A 20,768-nucleotide genomic window follows, 5' to 3' on the forward strand; every position below is an offset into this window, starting at 1 on the left:
GATAAAAGTTACCTGAAAAAGAAGGCCAATGTGTTCATAATTTAATGTGATATATGCAAAATACAACTTCAGGTAGGATTTATAATGCCCTTTTCTTGATATGTGACAAAGACATAAGGAAACATCTTTTAAACACCGTACTTTTGAATTTATAGAACAATGTGCAATGATGTGAAAGTATTGTGCAAAATCACTTTTTAAAATTTAAAATGAAAATAAAAAACTGAGTAAACTGTAGAATATTGCACTTAAGTAAATTTATTTAAAGTACATTAAAATACTATAATTATGACTTAGAAACATATTAACAGTGTCTCCTCAAATTTTTCATGCCTTAATGTTTGGATTAGATTATTTTTCCTGAATTGGACAATTTACAGGAATTTTTATATTGCTTCTATTGCATGTTCTCCGATCTGCCTACTGATAAAATTTAAGTATATAAAATTCATGGTAAAGGAGTTTCCTCATATGTCAGGCCAAAGTAAGGTTCTGCCATTGGAAGCAGCCAGTATGCATCATTATAATACAAATAAAATTTGCCTTCTATTACTATTTCTGTGAAGGCCTCTATTAAAGATACAAGCAAGTTTGGGAGTGTCTGGTGGGACTGAAAGAGTCGGTAAAAGTTGAGAATCTCCTCTGCCAGCTGCTTATATTGTGGGTCACCAAAAATTGTGCTTGCATTGCCAAGATACAGGGGCTCCTTGCTGTAAAGGTTCATTCGTGTGTAATTCAGATGGACCGAATGGTTGAATTTGGCGCCAAGGCTACCTAATGTTTCAAAGGCCCTCAGCACCCAGGTGGCACATTCCCAAGAATCAAACCACAAGGGACCATCTGCAAAAGTAACCAGAAATGCAATCTGAAAATGTGGTACATTAGACTTTTATGTTAAAAGTATTATTATTCATTCTGAACAATCTTCTGTTTGTCCAATTTCTTATCTGTTAAGAGTGGTGAAATAGGAAGAAAACAGTTTCAGACAGTTTACAGGGATTATATCAATGCTACAGGAAGAGCAACACTAAGATTCACATTGATCTCTGTCATTTCTAGCCAGTCAAGATAATGTTTCTCCTTCATCTGGTCAGCTCATTCATAAACTAATAAATTTTCTCCTTCAACCTAAGAAATGAAAAAAAAACTTTCAGCAATAGATACCCGGTTCATTTCGAACAGTCCAAGTTTCATACACTATTCCTGTGTTGTTATCCCACTCTGTCCAGTTTGCAAACTTATTAAACATGTCTCCTGAAATAGAAATACTAAACATTAGGTTTCTGAAGAGGTTTAAACACAGGAAAACTAGAGATAAGACACCTGCACAAATATAGCTGAAAGCCATTAATTGTAAGATACCTATAATCTATATAATAGCAAGAAATGACAATATGTATTCACTTCTAGAATTCAATGGTGAACAGATCCAACATTTTGCATGGACAATTGAATACAGCTTTAACTGTTTATTTACCAGGTGACTTGAACAATTTGTGCAAAGAATTAAAATATCTCATTCACTTCAAAAATCTCAATGAGGCCCAAAGTAACTTATCAAACCTGTAATCTCGGCTACTTTAACTAAAGTGCCATTCTGCTGCCAGTGTTTCTCATCAATGCCATCATAGATGCAGGCTGCCCCTTGGTTGCACCAAACAAGTGTTTCATTGGCAAGCTCATGAGGGAAAGTGCAGTTAAACAATTGGAAGAGTTCATACCATTCCATGGTTAGGTTTAAACCAGACTGAACGTGATGGAATCCAATGGCATCATGCATGATGTGCTATAAAGAAGAGACCATAGCAATTTCATCATGATTACAAAGCTATTTAACCCAGCACAGGCTTGTTATCAGTTGTCAAATGATGTGAAATGCCTGTTGGAATATTTAAAATTAATGAGCTTCCATAAATACAAATTAATCAAAGCTATAAAACAGTCTAAAAATAACAAACATTTTATTTAATTTGATGCTGCTAATATACTTAAAAGTATGATAAAAACTCTTGGATAACTCACAAATTTTGCCAACAAGTCGCCAAACTTAAATTCCCATACTGGTGCTTTCATTGCATAAACATAAAAAGTATCACTAGGATCAAATGTTGGCATGGTATTTGGAAGACGACCAGTTGGACAAAATGGAATCACCCCTGCCTGGCAATAAGGATTTGCTTTTGGCCGAAAAGACTGCCGTCTGAAAGATTAATATACCGACCATCAACAGGTTTTCGAAAATATATCTGTAAGGATGTAGTCATAATATATATATAAGCTCTCTTTTATATATATATCTCTTATGTACCATGACGGAGAAAATATTTTGTCAAGCTATTACACTTTATTTATAAAAGGATTTCAAGTTTATATACTTTCTTTTTAATTATACAATGTCATACCTATTTTTTTTTCTTACTTATTTTAACAATGGTCTCTAAGTTCTCTCTCTAAAGAGTATAGCGCGAAAGTCGACTAAAATAAATGAGGTTCCTCGTGCTCGATAAATACGAAAAAACCTTCCACTGTACTTTCTGGATGCTTAAAACTTTAAAAAATTATGCTGCTTAAAATATATTTTTAAAAAATATTTGCTCACTCATATGGAACAGGCCACGATACACAGGAAACCAAATAGAAGAAACACATAGCAGACGCTACAACCAAGGACGCTTGCATAGCTGCCATTTTGACAGTCATATGACTCTGTCACTCTCGTATGTCGAAGTCTAAAAGAGGACGTGTCGATGTTCAAGTATAAATGTTCATGTGCGAAAATAATGTGGCGTTTATAGGTATACATATCAGTACTTATTATGTTTTTTTAATCTTAATCAAAGTCTGACATGATTTACTTTCATGTCTTTTGTATGAATATCTCTGAAACTTTGTGGAGAGCGAATGATAAGATTGAAGGCTGGATAGCGGACACTGCAGTACTACTTGTAATAGTGATAAACACAATTTGACATTTACGACGGCTTGTACTGCGTTATCTCATTTTTCATTGCTCATAAAGAAAACTTGAAAAAAGATGATAAGATTTCGCAATCTTTACCACTAGATTGCAAGCCTCGTTCGGGGCGCGTCACGACGATAAGGTGTCTCTTGATTCTCAGTGAAAGCTGTTATATGTGTTGAGCCATCTCCAGCATATAGGTTTACCCAATTGTCACCCCATATATCATTTATGAAACACACGACTAACGTAATTTTTGCTGGCGGGGAAGGGGGTTAATGTTTTAGACGCAGGTGGAGATGGAATATTCCATCAGCAAAATATATATTAATGAATCAAGGTTGATTAATTGTTCTATTTGATTAGTCAGATCAGATAATTTTTATCCACTTTTTCTTTATGTGCAGATTTTCAAAATAGCTACTTCTACCCCTACCCCACCCAAAGTTGTATTGTGTGTTTGATCTGCATTGTTAAACTTGATTTGAAGTACTGACCACCAGCATTTGAGCAAAGATTGGATCTTTACTACATCTCCGTTTGTGGTTCCACAACATAGTTGTTTTTCAAATCCTTAGTCATGAATTGAAAAAGACAAGCAAAGAGACTTGCTTGTTCCAAAAGAGAATATACATATTATTTCAAAACAAAACCAAAGTCATAGACAAGAACAAGCTATGAACAATTCCAGTGACTGCAAAGTTGATGTTGGGCAGGTGAGTACAATGAACTCCCTCTACCCTAACCCACTAGGTTATCCCATTTGCCTCATGTCAAAGTCACAGAACTCAATCACCACTTGTTTGATTTACTTCTTCAAGTTAACCTAGGCAGTTTAGTTTGCTCCATCCTAATTCAGATCTGACCTCATTCATCGCTTATCAGCCATTGCATTGATTTATACTACTGACCATAAGGCATATCAGAACTATTCATTAGCATAGACTCACATAACATGGAATAGTAGTACTTGTCAGTCTGGGTTCAAAGTTTTCAAGTTACAACATACAATAATTTACTGTTCTGTACCTGTCTACTCCATCATCATATATAATCTTAAGTTTCATTTTTACCTTTAAGCAAAATCAAAACTCCTTAATGCAAAGTGCAAATGCAGCATATGATTTGGAGTCTGCCACTTCTGAAACGTAGTGTAGAATAGATTTTTTTAAAAAGAACTTGTGATTGAACATTTTGTTTATGGTTATGTACTGTGTATCATCTTTATTTGAAGATTTATTAAAGAGTTCATCCACTTTATGAAATTGGAATATTAGCCTTTTGCAATAAACTGCCATAAGTGTTCTTAGTTATTAAATTGAGATGAAAGTTAGTCATATTCTCCCAGATTAGAGAAGTAAAAGTTTATTTAAATGTAAACATACTAGATCAGTGAGTTCTCAATCATAGCTAAATTGTCTGCAGATTATTATTAATAGACTGTGGTGAAGGTACATGCTAAGTTAATAAGGCAGGTGAAATTTATACTTTTGTATCTTATCTTTTCTGTCACTAATTAATTTTTTTGTTACTATAATTTTAGAAGTTTCAAAATTTACAGTTCAGGTAAATATTTTTTTCTTTAGTCAAGATTTCTTAAAATCTTTTATGCCCTTCGTTGTAACAGGCACTATTAAAAGCACATATCGTTTCTTTGACTTATTATAATGTTTTATTCCTTATTTTTTATTTTTGGACTATCCACAGCTCCTTGATATTAAATGGAAGCTGGGCTTTGCAGTAAGTTCAGATGACTGCAAAAATCTCAACTTTCCTTTTGTGACATTGGTACTAAAGACTGCAGATGTTTCTAACCAGGAGCATTTGCACACAGTTGAAATGACCTTGGCCCAGTTTAGAGTAAGTTGAAAATGAAAGGAGTGTTACAATCAGAAACCTAATTACAAAATAAAAATATATTTCTTAATGGAGAGATTAAGCTTTCAGACACTTAATAACCTTTTTTTGAAAGATTCCTGTATCAGATAACAAGATATCACGGAGCCACTACAACTGTGCCTATAAAAAATGACATGTTTGAAAATGGCATAATAACCAAACTAACAGAAGTTGTAGTAATAACTTTTGCTGAGGGCAGGATTTTTTTTTTTTTTGGTGGTGGTTGGGGGGTTAGGTTACTTAGCATTTAGACTCATCCAAATTCCCAGCGTGTAGCTACAATAGATGGGAGTTGTAAATAGTGATATAAGTTAATCTCTCTGGTGATTACATTTGTCCTCCATATTTTTAAAAGCATTTTTATTTAAAAACAAAAATCACCTCGGCTAGCATTATCAACAGTTGTGCAGTTTACTTATTATGTTATTGGATTGATTCTTGTTTAATGTCATATTCTTTCTGCTGTCTTTATATTTCAGACTTTTTCAAATCAGCTTCAACAAATGGCAAAAGCACTAGAAGCAACTTAAAGATGAGTGGACATTAACTTGATTGCAAATTATATTTTATACCCTTTTGTCTTAATTTAGATTCAAGGTTGTTTGTTGTTCCTAGTATTTATATACACTCTGAAGTTTTTGTGATCAAAGAGCAGTGAAGACATTCTCAGGTTGACTGCAAATCCGATGACTAAGTAGCAGTTCACTCTCAAAATAAAGCAGACTGGATGTCAGGTTGTGCTGGCATGTAGGATTTGTTTTATTACTTTGATCTCCTTTGTTGGATCTCTTGTGCTGCTTTGATTATAAAATCTTTGTTTTATGGATCTGGAGCACAGGATAGGTAACAATATGAGGGTTGAATGTTCTAAGGTGTTTGTGAGTTCTCTTTGACATCTACTTGAATTTTTTGCTGCTGATGTAGTCTTTCAGTCACATTTAATTTTCAGGAATTCATTTTAAGACTTTGATGATTGGTCAGTCTTCCTTGTCTGGAACATTTAATAGAGAGTTGTGAACCTGGTTTTTTTTTTTTCTAATTTTCAGATATTTGTAATCTTTCACTGGTAAATGCATTATAGCATATGCTGTTTACTTTAAAAGTGAGAATATTTCAATAGTATTTTTGAAAACCAATCTTACATTTAGTTTTTTATTAGCCTTCTCTATCATCGTTTGCAAAATATGAAAAAATTTCACAGGTTGGCATAATTCTTCAAAAACAAAAACCTCAAAATTGTGACAAAGGAACTGGTTCTGTGTGATCTGGGAATGACTGTTTGAATATAAAGTGGACATTGTTATGTGCTGTCTATCCTTCAATTACAGATATCAGTATAATTCATTACACAGTGATTATATAATATTCAGAAGAATCTCTTGTGAAGGCCATAAACAGCAGTTTTCAGATTTTTTTATTTTTAAAAAACTTCATGTTTCATTAAAGTTGTATAACGGTATAGAAGTATTTGTTTCACATAAAGCTTTTTGTTTGTGTGTTACACATATAAATTGAAGATTAGCAAATTATTTAAAAAAATATGTAAGAGTGTGAAAGAGAATAAGCTTGTGCATACAAATACCTTTAGTACTAATACTATAATGCACAGCAAGTAGTCTTGTTTCTATAAGACCTACATAGGAGTAGTCATACATGACAAATGGAAAATATTTATTACAAAAATGATAATGGTAGCTTCAAGAGACAGCAGGCAGTGTGCACCATTTCTGATATATGAATGAAAAGATCAAATGTGAATAGGTATGCAACTACTTATTTTCAATAGGAAAAAATGTTCCCATGTTAACAGTTTTGAATGTATGGAGTACATTATAGGCATTCACCTACTAATACTTAAGAATAATTACTCCCTTTAGGTTTTTGGAGTAACACACCATGAAAATATAGATTAACAGTTCAGAAATAATACCCAGAAATAAGGGGAAGGGGGAGATAATGTATTTGGAAGTTTTCTTGGCAAATTGTGTTTGTATTTAATCGATTTCTTTATAATTAGAAATATACAGTTTCCACCTTAAGATTCTGCTTCTGCAGCAGTGACTATATACATTTACTATTATGAAATGTACTCACTTTAAAGCCATATATCTGACAACAACAAAAATACTGAAAGAAGCACACATTAAACACAAGACCATTACATAAAAACACTGTTTCTTTAGTCAACTTACCAACTAGTTCATCAAGATGTCACTAAAATAGAATTTTATCACTAGCATTCAGTTTATTTTACAAGAAATGGATTGTCAGTAGAAGAAAAGTCAAGGGGATCAGATACACTAAGACTGAATTATGGATGCTGACTGCAGCACTCCACAGCTGTACATATCTAGAGGTGACACCCGCAGAATCTCTGCATTCTCTGGGTATTCCAGCAAAGAAGAAGTCCTGCATAACCTGTCCTGCTGCCTGGCTGCAGAATTGGTACACAGCCGTCTCACACTGGTACCGAGTCACTGACACACTGATACAATAAATCAAGCATAGTGTACAATATCATATGTTACAGATTTCATAGTTGTATTCTTAAAATTATGTTGTTATTAAAAGTATGAAGAGATTGTATCTGAGAGCATTGTAATATACAGTGAGTATACATCTTTGTTCCAATTTACATTTCTGGTTTATTGTTTGGTTTTAAGTTTGAGAGAAATTTAGACTGCTCGTAGATACTTTCATGCTGGCAATCTTACTTTTATGTATACATGAATGTGCAGATGCTGGTAGGCAACCAGAATGATGGATTGTATTTTTGTACTTAAATTGTTTGTTTTTTTAAATGAGGAGAGGAGATGGCAGGAGCTAGTGTATACACATAACAAATGTTGGCTATTTCTAACAATGTGAGCTGATAGAAGAGACTGCTAGTCGCATCATTATAAAATCATCAATGACAATGCTATTCTGAATGGTTAAACTGGAACTGTCTAGGGTCTGCCATAATGTAAACCCTGATGTGATACATTAAGCACCAACAACCAATCATCATGTCTTGAATCTATTATTATCATTATTATTTTGTGTCTGAAAAACTGTTTAAAATATGAAAATAAGGATTAACAGGAGGGACTTACTTGCAAGCAATGTTCTGTAATGTGATACGGGGTAGTTGGCCTTGGGTTTGAAGATTAACCACTTGCAGAACACCTTGGTTGAAGGTGTTGTAGCACTGGCGCACCTGTGGTGTGCTTAGCAAGCATTGAATGTTCAGCTCAATAACTGTGACACAAGCAAAGATTTTGTGGTAAAAGAAAAATCTGTAAAGCTTGCTTTATTTTTCACCAGACATTAGCAGTTGGTTAAACATAATGACACTTGCTACTCAAGTGATAAGCTACAGGACAAACACATGTTTTCAAAAACAGCTGTTTAGAATCCATGACCTTAAAATTCACGCCCCCACCCCACTCTCGGATCTTGGACACATATATTATGTGACCAGATGGCCTTATCACTATATGTTATGAGACTTGCAGTTACATCACAAAATTATTTTACTTGCAATTCTTCGTCTTTGGAAACTAAAGTTAGTACAACATTCGCTTAGGAGGGTTTACAGCAGTATAATCTTTACAAACCAGCAATAGTGACTAGGATTTGGAATTTTGCTGTTTTAAACTTTATGGTGTTCACCACAACCTAATGACAATGTGAGAATTGGTAAAGTTCTGCCCGAGGAGAAAAACTTTAACACGAAAGAACAGGTAATGGTTTTCTCAGGACATAATTTTTGGCAGTCATATTCGGAAATAGGAAAACCGTCTGGTAATTAAGTGCAAAGGACCTAATTAATGCTCCTGATGATGAGATAATGGCGGAAGGGGAATTGTTTTATGTGTGTAACGTGTTGCTTTCAGCCCTCACTTTGTTCCAAACAAGTTGTATTAATAAGAACAGACAACAATCATGACTGACAGAACAACTACAAAAGATCCTGAGAAGCATAAAACTTTCAAATTGCATACAAGAGTTTAATTCGCGGAGATTCCCTCCTGTGGACAGGTGATTTTCATAACAAAATTTAGTCATGTCAAAAAAGAAAGCTGAAGTGAATGAGGTCACAAAAAGAGGTTGGAGATGGTCGCACAACAAATTAAAAACGGGGAAAAAATGGCGATAAGCATTGCAAGACTGTACGTGCCACAAAATGACCTTAAAAGGTTTTAGTACGACAGTCGAAATAGGAGCCTTGTACTGATAAACTGTTCAACTTATCTATAGTTAGAAAATGGTGTTCCATAGGTGTGGTGCTCTCACGGTTTACCAGCATACGAGAATTCGACCGCATTTTGTGTGCAGAGATGTGGCAATTTAATGTCACCCAAAACCGTATTAAACCCATATCTTTACATTTATAGAAATTTGGGTACACAGTGAACCATTCCAAACGTTCCCGCCAGAAACATCACCATTCAAACTAAAAAAATGAACGCATCTTCGTTAACGTCTAGTGAGGGGAAGGAAGGTCACCCAGTCTGCACCATCTGCCAGGAGGAACGGCGCTACTTGAAGCAGATTCCATGCAGGCATGTGTTCTGTGAAACCTGCCTTCAGCTGCTAATTAACAGCACAGAGGTAGAAGAAAAATTCCCATGTCCCATGTGTCGAGCTTCAACCTCCGTTCCTGTAGGCGGTGCTTCAGGCTTTGAGACGTACTTCGAACCCACAGCTTCACCAGAGAACATTATGGAGACGACTTCACTGAAGCTCAGTGCCAATAACGAAGCGAAGATTTGCCGAGAATGCGAGGAGGAGGTTACGAAGTACATCTGTGTCCAGTGCAAAAAAGCTGTTTGTACATCGTGTGCAGAAGACCATGGAGAGGATTGTCACACCCTCGTGTTGCTGCGTGGTAGAAACCTCGACCTGGAACGCACGTTGCAGATGACCAACAGCACGAAATGCCAGAAACATGGCAAGCTTGAGATGCAGTTCTACTGCCAGACGTGCAAGGAACCCATCTGTGAGCAATGCAAACTTCTCAGAACTCACCACAGGCATGCGATCGAAGACCTTCCGGAGTCCTGCGTCCGAGCTAAGGAATCTATACTCACCTCCCAGAAACGAGTAACCAGTGGAATACGCTTATTGGAAACTGTACTGAGCGATGTCGAGCGACGTAGGAGCGAACTCAAGCGCCAAAAGTCGCAGGCAGAAGGTGCGATCTGCGCTCAAGCCGAAGAGGCTTGCAGACTGGTTCTTGCTCGCAAGACTGATGCCCTAAACGAGCTGACTGACATGGTGAACACCATCGACCAACAGTACGCTCTGGAGTCTGACAGCGTGTGTAGTAAGCTGTCAGGCTTGAGCGCTATTCACGATCATCTAGACAAAGTGTTGCAGGAAGGGACCAGCGTGGACCTGATCAGAACCTGGGTCAGTGCCGAGAATGGAGTCAGAAGTGCGAAGTACCTGAAAAAATTTATTTCCGAGCTACCTAAGGATGTGTTTCGAGTGCAGCTTGAGCAAGCAAGTGTTTGGCCCTCTGAAACAGTGCTTAGATTCATTGGCTTCCCCAAAGAAGATACACGAAGAGCGGGAACTGCCAATTGTTAATGTCACGCCCTTGTTTTTCTGTGACACCTGCATACCAGAGGCTGAGGTCTTTTCACTCTGTCCGATGCGCACGAGCAGTCAGGAAAGAGTCGTGTGGGTGGCTTACAGGGGAAGAAACGAAGTGAAATTTGTTAGTCTTTTTTCCGAGGACGGCAGATGCCTCAGCAAAAAAAGCGAACCTGACAAAGTGGGGCTGGTCAACATTAACGGGCACTGCCGAAGGACAAAGCTAAAAGAAATAGTATTTTCCAAGCGGACTTTAAGAGCTTACATAAAATGCAATGTCTTTAATAAAGAGATTGTCTTTGACGTGCCAGCATCTGTGCACCTGCACGATTTGTACAAACAGAACGGTTTCGTCATTTTGTGCAAACGCCCTCTCGCGATGGATGCCAACGAAGACAAAACCATCTTTGCGGTGCTGGATGATGACTTTCGAGTTTACATCTTTCGGCGAGGCGAGAGTCTCCCGTTCTCCAGCTACCCGCCGGCAAACAGCAAAAGCGTCGTCGGGTTCATTGCTGACGTCTGCTTCTACCGCCTGGCTGACCGTGAGGTGTTGTTGCTGGCCGACAAGGGACATGACGACCTGCACGTGGTGGACGTGCAGAGAGGTGTCGACTGGTGCGTGGCCTCACTTCCGGTACTGCGGCAGACGAACTGCTTGCCGAAGCCACGGCGCTCAACGTGGACCCAGAAACCGGTCTCTTATGGGTCGGCTGCCGCGGAGGAAGAATCCTAACCTGCGGGGATACTGGAGTGCAAGTGGAGAGCAGCCTGAGAAAGGCCCTGGGTTGGCTGAAAATAAATTGATACGGACCTGGAGTTCTGTAGACTCATCCACTCTGGCAAACTACTGAAGTGCACGTTGTGCCAGAAGGCTTTAACGATCTAATAGTCACTCCTCAACTTCAGCGGTCATCTGCGTGCATGTTTTATTGTGAAAAACTACCTATATATGCATGCTGTGTGTAGGAGGGGTGTCGGAGGCTGGCTTCTGAAAGACTACTACAGAAACCTACTCAAGTGGAGCTTATGTGAGGGGGCTTCAGAAAGACCATGACAGCAAACTTCTCTACTTTGCGAACTTTAGAAAGATTACAACGGCAAACTTTTCACGTGCCTTTTGTGAAAGCGAATTTCAGTGGGTTGTACAAACGCATATCTATAACTGAGGTCAGCTTGAACAATGATGGGGGGAAAAAAATAACAAAAACCAGGTCAGATGACAAGACAAGACGCATATAAAGCCACTGAGAGCTAACGATAAGTGTAACACGGTATGACAAGAACGATGGATAAGACTGTTATCTAAGTGTGTAGGGCATAATCGCACTTGTGGTACATTATCAATAACACGTTGAAACGTGGTGGATAATGTGTTGTTGTTTTTTTTGTTTTTTTTTTTTTTTTTGGTTTTTTTGGGGGGGGCTGCATTTCATAAATGTTTTGTGTATTCTTTTCCACGAATACAAGTTTTCGCTTTATAAAATTTTCTGTTTGAACTTATTGTCTAAGTGAGAGGGTTAAAAGTTAATAGTTAATAACTGTTTATTGTTTACTTAGTCAAAGGGTGTAAACGCGTTAATGCGTGTATGTGTGGCATGAGGACGTGTGCGGGCCGTGGGTCATATCTACGTGCTTCAGTTGGAATCAGTCTCTTTTATTCATTTATTTTTATTTATTTATTTATTTTTTTTTTTTTTTTTGCTTTCTTGCTTCACCACTTCATCTCTCGCATGCAGATAACTCACAAAGGCTGAAGAAGTACAGTACTGTGTTAACATACGCCTGCACGCTCGCGTGAGCGCTCTCTCTCTCATAAAGCAAGGGCAGATAGAGAAAGATTTCGCACGTAGGAGGGAAGAGAAATACGGTTACCAAAAGTGTAACAGATAAAGGAAAAAAAATGTGTGAAGGAAAATAACCAGACTTATACCCTAGATGCAATTCGATATTTAAGAAAGGTGAAGTGTATAATAGGTAGTACATATATTGAGTAAAACACACCGTTGATGTCTTGACACAGCCCTCTATAGGCAACGTCCATGGCGAGCGGGTCAAACAACAAGGACAGGAAGGCGTCCGGAGGGTCATTAGAATTCGGAAGTCTGTCCCGGAAACACTGAATGTACTGCTGAAAATTTCTGTCAAGAAAACTTATATTTATTGCATTACGCTCAAGAGGAATGTATAATAATGAGTACTATTCTAGAACAAAATTAATAAAGGCGTAGATTTATTGATACTGATTACAGTTGTAAGGACCTGTCTGGTAGTCAATGATGATAGAATGATAATGTAGTTTGCAACTTGGCCGGCCTGAGGATCCATGCCCTCTGAAGAGACTTTTTTGTTTGTTTGTTCTTGAAATACTTTGTCACAGTTTTTCCGTACATGGAAGTTTATGTTGCAGTGTTTCAATATCTCTCTCTCTCTCACACGCACGCACACATATAGTCTCTATATAAGGAAATACCTTTCGTAACCAGCGCAATGTCACATGCTAAACATGAGTGTATGAGCAGGACTCGTGTTCTTCCTTCGGTCATAATTATATATGCAGCACTGTCAATTAACACAATAGCCAGCATTTTAAATCCGGATGAAAAGGATAGTTCCACCAACGGAAACCTGTATTTGAGAAAGTGGATCTTGAATGGTTCTTCTTAAATTCGCTCTCAACGTAGACTAGTACTTACTGACAGATGGAGTGAAAGGCATTCAGTGTGGCTTCTTGTGCTGTGGTCGGCTGTTGCTGGTTGATGTTATTGTTGTTGACGTTCCGGAGCTGCTCAAGTAAACACTGCTGGGCCACCGACTGACCGCTGACATTCACCCACAAAGACAAAAAACCTGTTGAAGAGACATTTTAATGATTTCATGTATTTGAATTTCAGACATTATGTCACATGCCTTAAGATATTCTTAGACATGCCATATCGACGAATAAAAAGATTTTCATTTTTTGTGATACTGTCCGATGTCTGATAAATCTAAGAAAAAAAAGTTTAATTCCAAAAAAGTATTACAATTGACCTAATAACTTTATTGATGCTGATATAAAAAATTAAATAATATTGTATAACCTTGTTAAATTTTATTCCAAAAAAATAAAGACAAGAAATACTACTCTATTTTAAAACATATTCTTCATCCAATGTATAGTATATTTTTCCTGTAATATATTGTATACTAATCTTTTTCGAATGGGCCCAAAGACCTAACAAAATAAGCTATTCATATTCGTGCAAAACAGTTCATTAATAGTTTCTCGATTCTAGGGACAAGGTTAAACATTAGCGTTGAGCATGCGTGGGGGATGTTCATTTAAGTATTTTATCTCTATTCTGTTCTGAACATCAGTAACAAAAATCATTTGAACTTTCGAAAACTAAATAAAGTTTTTTGTAAATACTTGCCTTTCGTAGGCCTTTATTTTATTTATTTATTTTGTTGGAGCATGGGTGGGTTGGTACGGAGGTGAGGTACGGTATAAGGGTTTAGCTGAAAGACCCAAGTGTTTGGGTATTTTTATTGATAGTACACAAATTGTTTTCACAACACATTGGTAGTATTCTCGGACTGATTTAAGATTTGGTTTTACTCTAATAAATAATATGATAATGTCAGAGTCTAAAAACTATAGTTGAAGTGTCAGTTTAGACTTTTGCAAATTCAACGGTGAAGACCGAACAAATAAAACTTACACAAAAATTGCATGTGTGCTTACTTACTATCAAGGAAAGATTAGAGATGATAGATTCTTGTTCATAAAAGGTATGCAACTTTATCATAAAAATAGAGTTTTCCCTTACCCAGAACAAGCGCTAGCAGCTTCATAGCCGTTACCTGTCGGTTTCAGTATCCCAGGAGTAATGGACGGCCAGATGGACGCACCAGCAAGGTGTTTGAAAAAAAAAATACTCCAGTCCCTAAGCTAACGTGAGCTATTGATTGATGTCTTTTCAGGTTTTTTTATTCTGACTAATCAACACGTCATATTTCATACAAAATGGAGAACAAAAGCAATATGTATATTGCCCACTGGACCGCCTTCACGATGACTTCTCCCGAAAAGATGTTTTTGTCATACTTTCGAGTTTAGTTGTCAAAAGCAAAGAAAGTTTTCTTCCTTTTTCCTGGCCCATGGGGAGATTACGAGAATGTCAGGCCGGAGCCCTCAAAGTCTCTTCTCAAAGCTGACCTCAGGAGCAGACGTGATCGCCAGGTCGTGACGTAGCAGTGGTTGCACGAGCTACGTGTTGCCCTCACCTCTCGCGGTGTCAAACGTGCTGCCTCCCTGTGATCACGGATCAAAGGCTAAGTAGCAGGTGATCAGGCCCAGGCGAAGGATACACTGACTAGTGTTTCTGTGTCTATTAGCGACGTCGCCATCCTCAAAACAATTTTTTTTCTTTGGGAGGGAGTGGGTGGGTAGAGCCCAAACCCAAAGTTCACTACATGCGCACATGCATTTCTCTCAAGTTTCCACCTTTCACAAAATTTTGTCAAAGCTACCCCAGTTGCGGTATACAAGGTGGACTGAGACAGATAATTATAATCTCTGCATTATGAGACGCGGTGTACTTCTTTTCTAAGATATGTCTTACGCCGAAAGAGACTTAGCTTAAGTGCTTAAGACTCCACTCCTTGAAGGGATGGAAGATCAGGGGAGACCTTATTCAAATGTTTAAGGGATTTCTTGGACGTGAGGACATTGGTAAACAGGTCTTTTCTCCTCTCTAGAAACTAACATGAGGAGAAATTCAGAATGAAAAGTTTTTATCAGACGTTGTATTACTACAAAAGCTCAAAATTGTATTTTTCACAGCTGCTGGTGATCTGAACTTTATAAATCCATTTCACAGTTTTGATGGATAGTAAAATATGTATGAAAACTCAGACCCAGACTTCAAGTGACTTAAAGGGGAAAAAAAATAAGCCGAAAGACAAAGACAATAATAGCTAGTCCCTACAACAACTACTGCTGATCAAGTGATCATATGTAAAAAGTGATGGGAGGCCTTATGAATGATGGACAATAACAATGCGGAGCTCTTTTGAGGTTTTCAGAACATGAGGTAATGATTAAGACAGTATTGCGGTGTTAGAGTTACAATTCCTGGATCATCGTAAGACGAATAACTCCGAACAATCGCAAGTTATGTTTTCATTAGTCAAGAACGAATGTCAGAGGTTTGAAGACGATCAGATACCGTCGTAGTTCTGGTCATAAACGATCCGCAGATAATGCTTCATCGATTCTGCTGGCAACTTCCAGAAAACCAAAGTTTTCGGGTTCCGGGGAAAGTATGGCTGAGGAGCTGAAACTTGAAGGAAACTGACGGAAGGACACAATAAGGATTGACAGATAGCTCTCAATTCTTAGTTTGGTGGGTGGTGGTGCATGATCATTCTTAGATGTAGGGGGCGATTCGTGTGGTTAATTTTGAAAACAAACCAGACTCTAGCCTACTAGTAGTTCACTGACCCTTTATGCGTCCGCGCTAAATTTTTAGACAGTCGAGTGGTATCGAGTTACACGAGATTGAGAAGTAACAGATGTGTGATGCACTTTGATGTCCAAGCCTTAGTACACTACACTGAATCAACGTGGATGGGTCTCTGCTGATTATCAAGCAGGCTCTGTTCAGTCTCGTGCATGGATTGCAAGGGCATTGATCAAGAGGAACAGACGGGGGTATCTATAAAACCTGAAAGTAATTACTCAGCAGGTAACTCTAGTCAGGTTCGCTCATCAGCCTGAACAATGGTGCATTGCCTAACCGCTCGGTTCGGTTTTGCTTGTTTTTTGGTATTCGAGCTATGTCAAAGTAGGGTCGTTCGCATGACGGTACTATATGTCAGAAGAACAGCTACATTCACTCTCGATTCTCAGAGGCCGACACGACATATTGTGTCAAACCGTGCATTAGACAGTCTGAGGTTTTCGAACCTCATCCTGAACAAAAGGCAATTGGTCACACTGACTTTGTGGGTAATCTCGATAAAGATTAATGCTAAAGAGGAAACCACCTACAAACCCCCAAATGCCTTGTGAGAAATCTTGGAAAAGATAAAGGCTAACGGAGTGAGCCCTCACCGAAAATCGGGATGTTATCACCGCATCAGGGTGTAAGCTCTCCATCATGAATGTATACCTCAGTGGTTCTTAACCTTTTTTGAGGTACCGAACCCACAAGTTTCATATGCACATTCACCGAACCCTTCTTTAGTGTCATCACGCATTGACCGAACTCTTCTTTAGTGTCATCACGAATTGCGGGTGTGTCTTGACCTCCGTGGCGGAGACTCGATCCGCCGAACCCCTGAGACCGACTCACCAAACCTAGGGTTAGATCGAACCCCGGTTAAGAACCACTGGTGTACCTGCATCCCCGGACGAAGGCTTTCCACGATTGGGACCAGTCCCCTCGTGTTCGTGTCCAACCCAGATAGCATTGAAACATTTTATAAATGTTTATAAAAAGTTTACACATTATGTTTTAATAATGTTTGCACAAAATGTTCATAAAACGTAAATTATGCCCATTAAAATTACGTTTTAAAAACGTTTAATTAAGAGCTTCTGGAAACGAGTTTTAAAAGTTTTATAAACGTATTTTTGTAAATGTTTTACAAATGTTTTAAGCAAAATGTTTCAATAATGTTTGCAGAAAATGTTATTTTAAACGTTTAATATGCCCATTAAAGTTAGGTTTTAAAAACGTTTAATTTTAAACCACACATACTCTCTGAAGTTCCACTTCAAACCTGGTAAGAATGACATACACAGATTTTCATTTCCTTTTCATGAAAACATATTTAATGTCATTGAGTATAAACCCAGGAAACATTTACATCATACAATAACAATTTATCTTACTTGTACAACAAATGGTGACCATTTGTGATAACAATGAATCAATGATACTCAAAAAAAAAAAAAAAAAAGAGAAAAAAGTATAGGAATTAATTAAACAGTGATAAATGAAAGCAAAGGAATTTTCTTAAATGAACAGACTTTTAAATATTTCAATTTCAAATGATTAAAGGAGAGGTGTTGGGGCCCCGTGCTCCATTGGGAGTCGCAAGGAATAATTAAACTAAAATTAAATAGAACTTTAGATTTACTATAAAAAAGAGTGAAATGCAAATGTACATTTGAATGATGCACAAAATACACAAAAATATGGTTATATCCCTCTGTAGATAACAACATTCAAATCTCTATCCTTATACAATAGACATATTCCAATTAACCAGGCTTTTTAGTGTTACAAAACTCTGTAAAGCAAAGCTGAACAAGGTTCATGTACTTCTTGTAAAGAGGCTTTAAGAAATTTATTTAGAACATGGATCAGTTTGTCCTATGATAACTAAGAATAGGGATATCGTGTTGGTGCTGTACTTCCCAGGAATCAGGGATGGTGCCAGGTAAGGACCTTTCATGCATTTGTAAGGACCTAAGTGATCGTCATCAATGCGTTAGGTTTTCTTATGTACGGTCGGAAAGAGGTATTATTTATGAATCTTCGGTCTTCTCTATTTTCTGAGATACATGTATTACTATTCTAGTAATAAATAATCAAAGAGTTAATTTTGATGCCTATCTGCCATATTTAAATAACTTAAAAAGTTTTTACCTCAGGTGCCTGGCCTTAATTGAAGATGAGGATAATAACGATGTCACAGTTTTTACTTTCAATTTCTTGGAAGTCTCTTTTTGCCAAAGCCCAACGAGGAAACGTAGCTACACAATTCTGCCATAATATTCCAGTAAATTCACAGGGCACAGAAACACAGTTGTCACTTCCTTGAAAAATGCTAGCATTTAGTTTCGTTCTCTCCTCTGCTTTCTACCCCGACTCTTTCTGCTGCTGCTTTCTTCGATGATATTATCTGAAGCCTCCATGCACCCATTGTTCTTCTGTACTGCTTCTGAAGATAATAAAAATGGGAAAATTGGGATTTGTAAATTAAAGAAGGTTAATAGGTTTACAGATTAAAAACAGACTAAAAGAAGTCCCACACCACACTGTGGAGCTAATGATGAAAAATGTCAATTTATATTATACAAAAATAAGCACTTCTATCAGCACCTCTCCTTTTTGGTACAAAATATGTATATAAAAGAAATCCTCTATCTGTAACTTTATAATAATAATTACTAATATTTATGCATCATCACTTACTGCATATCATGGTCTGCACCTTTGAAAGCCCCTTGAATGCACACTTTTCTCCTCTTTGGCCTTTAGTTATAAAACCTTGTCGGCCAAGATTCGCCGCATGATCCTTTTTAGACAATCCTTTGCATCCGTACCACCCACACAAGAGAGGCTTCTGATCTGCAAATGCATTAGAAACAGTAAACACATCTGTCAAAAAATATTCCACATGTCATAGGCAAAAACAGGTGTAGTGAAAATATGCATGGCATTGATTATTTGTGCTCACAAATCACCTAGTTAAGCTTAAACCATACACAAAATGCTCAACATTTACACGCCTACAAAACAAAACTCAAAACCCGTAGAACCTTTTTTCTGCCAAGAGTCTGCGATATTTGGTCAAACATTTAGTTATTGTATTAGCAGGGTCAGACCACATGATGTTGCTGGCCTGAGACTTGGATATGTTCTCACTGCATCCCTGCCTTAAACGAATACGGAAAATAAATCAGCGGGCACCTCTTTCACAAAAAAGCTGACAATATCCCAAAGCTTTTTTAAAAAAAATAAATAGGAACAATACTTTGAAACTGTATCTAAAGACTGACCAAAACAATATTAACCAGGCTGATGCAACATCCAATCTATGAATATATATATCTATATGTGACAATGAACAAACAGTATAAAAGTACCCCTTTGAACCCAAAATGCAAACATGCAGAGTCTAGGTATACCTGTCTGGCAGAGTTCCCTCCTTCACATGTTTTGTCACCTTACTTGGTGGCAAGTCTGCTGCCATATTTGTGTGCTGAAAAAAAATAAACCATCATTCAAGAACCCTTCCCAGAAAGGCTAACTTTTTGTCGTGGGAGTGGGTTAAACTTTTCACTTTATTTGTCATATTTAGTCTAGAGATTATGACTGCATATACTTATGTCCAACTTGTATACTCAAGGAATTATGCTGAATGAAGGAAACATAGCAAGCAATTACTGTTCAGCTGACATGATTGTACTGACTGCAATTTACTTCTCTGGTATGCAATGTTATGATGCCATAGAAATAAAATGTTATTAAATAAAATCAATGAAGGATATTTTAAGAAAATAAAACACAAACAAATAAACATCATAACCAAAAATGATTATACAATAAAAGTGGTACTGTTTCGCACTTTCTGCCATAGATAATGGTACAGCAATGAAAAACAAATGCAAGTAGTTAGTACATAACTATAGTAATGGTAGCGGTGTTAAAACACACACATATACGAAGACATGCATGATTTAATAACAATAATAAATGCACAATTTGTAAAGCGCATACTCACACTCCATTGTTTGTATCGGATCTGTCTTTTTCTTTCGGTTCCGCCAACTCTGCTTCAACAATTTTATTTACTCCGCTTCGTCCAGTAGGACGACATGATTTGGACATCAGTTGCCTTAACGTCTTAGATTATGTACGAGCGCACTATTCAAAACGAAAACTTTGTTTGACAAATCACACCTAATAAGCATACATTAAATCTGTGTTGTACTAGAACACGGTATATAAGCGTTTTACAACCCAATGTTTTTCGCAAAGCACGCTTGTCGTAAGCAGAAGAATTTCGCGCCGCGTGGAATCATGGGAGTACACGCATTAACGTGAATAGGAAATATTTAGTTACGTAGCATAGATGTTTTATAAACTGCGAATGATTTTAGAATATCAAACCTAGTAATAAGAAAATATATAACAAAGTATTTAAAATGTTTTTTGTAAGGATTGTCAGTATCTACGCCACAAAGGTACGCAAATAAAATTTTGGTGTTTTAAAAAATTTCGTCATCAGCGGGCTTATGACGCGCAGTGATAGACGTTAACTTTTACATGTTTATAAAACATTTATTTAACATTTAGGTTTTAAATGGTTTATTTTCTAACACTTTAAAAATGTTTTAAGCATGTTTCATTTTAAAATGTTTTTTGGTAAATTTTTAAAAAATGTTTCTAAAATGTTTCATATAAAACCTAAACCTTATTAAAACCATGTAAGCCATTTTTAAACGTTTTTATAATGTTTCCATGCTATCTGGGAAGGCGACCTGACGGGTATCGGCTATCGTGTGGAGAGGATCGAGTGCCACCTATAGAGCATATAGACAGAG

General features: G+C 37.2%; 4 protein-coding genes and 1 long non-coding RNA gene across 6 annotated transcripts; 2 read left to right on the forward strand and 3 right to left on the reverse strand.

The window, feature by feature from the left end:
* Nucleotides 1-24: 24 nt before the first annotated feature.
* LOC112560721 (ceroid-lipofuscinosis neuronal protein 5-like) lies at nt 25-2,764 on the reverse strand. The gene is made up of 5 exons (XM_025232745.1): nt 2,600-2,764; nt 2,023-2,200; nt 1,564-1,786; nt 1,165-1,254; nt 25-840 (listed from the first exon to the last, which is right to left on the reverse strand). The coding sequence occupies exons 1-5, from the start codon at nt 2,698-2,700 to the stop codon at nt 449-451; spliced, it is 984 nt and encodes a 327-aa protein (XP_025088530.1). The 5' UTR covers nt 2,701-2,764; the 3' UTR covers nt 25-448.
* A 382-nt stretch (nt 2,765-3,146) lies between these two features.
* LOC112560724 (COMM domain-containing protein 6-like) lies at nt 3,147-6,317 on the forward strand. Its single transcript, XM_025232748.1, has 3 exons — nt 3,147-3,675; nt 4,667-4,819; nt 5,338-6,317. The coding sequence occupies exons 1-3, from the start codon at nt 3,637-3,639 to the stop codon at nt 5,386-5,388; spliced, it is 243 nt and encodes an 80-aa protein (XP_025088533.1). The 5' UTR covers nt 3,147-3,636; the 3' UTR covers nt 5,389-6,317.
* LOC112560722 lies at nt 5,882-16,218 on the reverse strand. Of its 2 annotated transcripts, none has more exons than XR_003098576.1 (5): nt 14,288-16,218; nt 13,138-13,291; nt 12,446-12,582; nt 7,954-8,098; nt 5,882-7,343 (listed from the first exon to the last, which is right to left on the reverse strand). XR_003098576.1 is itself a non-coding variant. In XM_025232746.1 (5 exons), the coding sequence occupies exons 1-5, from the start codon at nt 14,276-14,278 to the stop codon at nt 7,109-7,111; spliced, it is 696 nt and encodes a 231-aa protein (XP_025088531.1). In that variant the 5' UTR covers nt 14,279-15,750; the 3' UTR covers nt 5,882-7,108. The 2 variants fall into 2 exon arrangements, 1 of the variants encoding a protein (XP_025088531.1); XM_025232746.1 differs by having other exon boundaries at nt 14,254-15,750.
* On the forward strand, nt 8,855-11,805 carry LOC112560716 (E3 ubiquitin-protein ligase TRIM56-like). The gene has a single exon (XM_025232737.1). It carries the CDS (start codon nt 9,305-9,307, stop codon nt 10,433-10,435), a length of 1,131 nt encoding a protein of 376 aa, XP_025088522.1. The 5' UTR covers nt 8,855-9,304; the 3' UTR covers nt 10,436-11,805.
* A 1,146-nt stretch (nt 16,219-17,364) lies between the features above and the next one.
* LOC112558788 lies at nt 17,365-20,562 on the reverse strand. Its single transcript, XR_003098236.1, has 4 exons — nt 19,946-20,562; nt 19,350-19,423; nt 18,634-18,789; nt 17,365-18,379 (listed from the first exon to the last, which is right to left on the reverse strand). It is a non-coding gene; the product is annotated as an uncharacterized LOC112558788 (long non-coding RNA).
* Nucleotides 20,563-20,768: the final 206 nt, after the last annotated feature.

The sequence above is a fragment of the Pomacea canaliculata genome, linkage group LG3 (genome assembly GCF_003073045.1).
Source record: "Pomacea canaliculata isolate SZHN2017 linkage group LG3, ASM307304v1, whole genome shotgun sequence".
In the NCBI taxonomy this organism is placed as follows: Eukaryota; Metazoa; Mollusca; class Gastropoda; order Architaenioglossa; family Ampullariidae; genus Pomacea; species Pomacea canaliculata.